The sequence below is a fragment of the Penaeus chinensis genome, chromosome 7, assembly GCF_019202785.1.
Source record: "Penaeus chinensis breed Huanghai No. 1 chromosome 7, ASM1920278v2, whole genome shotgun sequence".
NCBI classification, from domain to species: domain Eukaryota; kingdom Metazoa; phylum Arthropoda; class Malacostraca; order Decapoda; family Penaeidae; genus Penaeus; species Penaeus chinensis.
The window spans coordinates 43,076,804-43,080,786 of NC_061825.1; the positions used below are offsets into that span (position 1 = coordinate 43,076,804).

A 3,983-nucleotide genomic window follows, 5' to 3' on the forward strand; every position below is an offset into this window, starting at 1 on the left:
TAAGAATAATCACATCTTACTGTAAAGCTAAGTCTAACACTGTGTATAAACACAGATGGATATATATTTTTGCTTCTCATTAGATACCAATGTTTCACTCTCATTAAAAAGGAGTTGTACCTTCCGGTGCGTTTGTTATAATGATAAGTAATCTTCACCATGTTTTTGTACGTGGACAGGGTTATCATATATATACTGACCTTGCAGAATTAATAATTAGTTGGGATTTTCTTAGTCATAAAAAAACGCGTGACTGAAGCACCTGTGATTCAAACGTTACACCACGCCACAATCTCCCTGATTGAAATGAATTGATATCTTCCGGTACAATATCGTCAATTACATGCCCTTGTTTATGATAAGAGGATAGGGTACATACTGTACATCCACACGTTGTTCTGTCTCGTGTTCGTCCATAATCCCCATGTGCCACTATTATTCTTCCACTGTCGAACTGCGGAATTTACAAAACTCTCTATTCTCTAATTGGCTGTTTCTTTGTGACGTCATCGATCTAAACGCTATTTCTCTACAACGTCACCGATCTGAAGGCAATTCAGGCTCCTATTGGTCAACGCGGCTTGATGCGAGAGCTTCTCTGCTGGGTTGCCAACTGCCGCTCGTCGCGTCAGTGCGCGTTGTGACCTCAGTGTGTATGGACGTGTGCGGAGTGATGCACGCAACGGAGTACTGTGAATGAAATTTTTGTGACATACTTATCAAGATGCGCAGAATACAGTGTGCAGGTAATGCAAAGTCAATGTGGACAAGGGCGTTATTAAAGGAAGTGAATAAAATTCCGACGTTATATAGGCGTATGCTCATGCTCTAGGTGCAAACAAAACGCGGAATTATACTGTGGTTTCACCTGGCCGTGTCTGCTTCTTTTGAATGAATGGCTCTTGGACTGGATTATGTGTTTCACCTTCTCTACAGGATTTGTAAGAATCGATACCATTGTAGATTGCAGCCCATTGGCCGGTTTTTGCGTTGTGAAAGTCGTGCTAGATTCTTAAAGGTAGAAATTATCCCGATGTTTCGCAGTCATTTCCATTAGGTTGATTTCAGTAGTGTATGATAATTTTCGAACAGCAGTGTAAGTACTAAGCTTTGCAATATGGACTGACCCGAAAATGTGGTTGTCTTAACCAGTAAGGTGGTACTCAATATACCTACCTCCTATGACCTTTAACCCGTGAAGGACGTTTTTTTCTCCTAAATAATACCACCTCTGAACTGTCATTTTAGTTTTTTTCGGGGGGGGGGGGGGGCGGATAGGCGAGTGAAGCAAACAAAAAAAATAAAATAGCCATTTTAGGGGAATTTTAAAGCTATAACTGGACATCTAAATGCTTAATTTAGTTTAGAAAAATAAAGTTAAAGATTGTAGCCCTGGAGTGGAGGCAAACAGACCTTGAGGGGGGTCACTTCTCCCCCCAGTTGACATACACACAAGACCTGTTTAATTACAGAGTTGGGGACACCTTGTATATGGCCTCATTTTCTGACAAAGAGACATACCTTGATATTCAGAACAAGATGGGTGGATTTGAATTGTAATTTTCACAGTCAGTAGGAAATTGCAGATAAAACAGTTATTAAGAAAACATTTGTATGTTATTTTAGTAGCTTACTTCTATGGGATTTAGAAACACCTTCTTTTGTGTTGCTCTCACTTGGCTGAATCACACCTGTAGGAAAGTGATAAGGATAATATTGTTAGACTTAATATTTAGTTTACAGAATTGATGTGTCTTGGGCTCTAACACACCCTGAAAGCTCAGAAAATTCTTAACCACAGTCATAAGGCTTTGTTTAATGAGACATCCTTATCTGCATAGGTATGTTGAAAGCCTTTTAAATAAAATTTTGTAGGAAGTAAATGCAAAATTATGCCTTCTCTTGGCATCTTGTGTCCTAGATATTTGATGTTACCAGATACCTCTTGAATCTAGAGTCAGCTGTAAAAAGTAAATTGAAAAGAATTCTGGATCTTCAAAAGACTTGATTTAAGAAAATATGAATTAGGTATCATATAAATTACCAGTGATAGCACAATATGCAGTTTGTGAAATAGCAGTGACAGTACTATTTTAAATACTCATGTTTTTTTTCTTCAGTATCTCCAAGCCATGTTGTTCAAATATATGTAAACCAGGACACCAAAGAGTTGTTTTGGTACTAAGCTCAAGTATGTACAATGACAGATGGGTAATCTGTGGCTAACCTCAAAACCCTGTGGATTGATAAGAGCAAGAGGCAGAAAATCCAGGAGAGCTAGTTTTCAAGCCTACTAAACAAATGGAAATCTTGAATAATGTGTTCTGTAGAGAGAGAAGAAAACTTTTAGTCTTTTCATATAGATATATGTAGCTCTCCTTACTTACCTTGAAAGAAGAACAAGATTCATGATCATAGTAAACCTTTTGTAGTAATATTTACATAGTGAAATAAAGTTGATTCCTTTATTTAGAATTGACCATAACAATCATATTCATAAGTAATGATTACAATCCTTTTCAATAAGAATGAAGAGACCACTAAGATATTAACATAAAGTAAGAGAGTAGATTAAATTTGAGGTAGAAAAATATGGAGTAACTTTTAGGGAAGAAATCAGCACTAATTGATTTTGAAATTGTATGTAAAGTTTTTATGGGGTGCATTCTATTATAGATATTTATTTATACTCTGAGTACATTTTTGGATAAGGGTGAAATATAATGTATGTTTTCATTTTAGGCATTACAGCAAGGCTCCATATGTAAAGAGAATGTGAAATGTTATTTTCATAGATGTATGGCCATGGAACTGCAGTATATTGTTATTGATCTGCAACTGGAAATTATTTTTTAGAATACTAGTTTTAACAAAAAACATGCTGCAAATGATAAATAATAATGATGGCTTGATTAGATAATGCTTATTAACTAATTCAGGGTAAATTGAAACAAAAAAAAAAAGTATAGTTGGATATTGTTTCCCATTAATGCCCTGTAGTTTTGTGCATAGTTGTCAGTTACTCTCTTTCTAACCTATGTTATTCATAGACTTGACATATGTGTTATATATAAAAGTAAAGATACTTTTGACATGTGGCTACAGGGATTTGTGAAAAAAAAAACAAGTTGCATACACACAAGCAGATACATAGTAATGTGCACATTTTCACATAGGCCCCACATACACTTGTATGTGTATACATATCTTATACTTGTACATTTGTGTGTGTGTGTGTGTGTGTGTGTGTGTGTGTGTGTGTGTGTGTGTGTGTGTGTGTGTGTGTGTGTGTGTGTGTGCATGCTTGTGTGTGTGTGTGTGTGTGTGGGGCATGCTTGTGTTGTGTGTGTGTGGGCATGCTTGTGTTGTGGTATGTGTGTGTGTTGTGTGTGGTGGTGTGTGTGTGTGTGTGTGTGTGCATGCATTGTGTGTGTGTGTGTGTGTGTGTGTGTGTGTGTGTGTGTGTGCATGCTGCTTGTGTGTGGGCATGCTTGTGTGTGTGTGTGTGTGTGTGTGTGTGTGTGTGTGTGGTGTGTGTGTGTGTGTGTGCATGCATGCTTGTGTGTGGTGTGTGTGTGTGTGGTGTGTGTGTGTGTGTGTGTGTGTGTGTGTGTGTGTGTGTGTGTGGTGTGTGTGTTGTGTGTGTGTGTGTGTGGGCATGCTTGTGTGTGTGTGTGTGTGTGTGGGCATGCTTGTGTGTGTGTGTGTGGGCATGCTTGTGTGTGTGTGTGTGTGTGTGTGTGTGTGTGTGTGTGTGTGTGTGTGTGGTGTGTGTGTGTGTGTGTGGGCATGCTTGTGTGTGTGTGTGTGTGTGTGTGTGTGTGTGTGTGTGTGTGTGTGTGTGTGTGTGTGTGTGCATGCTTGTGTGTGTGTGTGTGCATGCTTGTGTGTGTGTGTGTGTATGTGTGTGTGTGTGTGTGTGTGTGTGCATGTTTGTGTGTGTGTGTGTGTGTGTGTGTGTGTGTGCATGCTTGTGTGTGTAT

At 38.6% G+C, this 3,983-nt stretch overlaps 1 protein-coding gene across 2 annotated transcripts in view; it reads left to right on the top strand.

Moving 5' to 3' along the window:
• Positions 1-634: 634 nt before the first annotated feature.
• Positions 635-3,983, top strand: part of LOC125027143 — a 4,185-nt gene continuing 836 nt past the window's right edge. The window contains exon 1 of one of the 2 annotated variants that reach the window (XM_047616004.1): positions 635-746. In XM_047616004.1, the coding sequence (XP_047471960.1) occupies positions 725-746 (22 nt within the window). In that variant the 5' untranslated portion in view covers positions 635-724. The remainder of the gene's footprint in view (positions 747-3,983) is intronic. The other variant, XM_047616005.1, reaches the window with a different exon arrangement.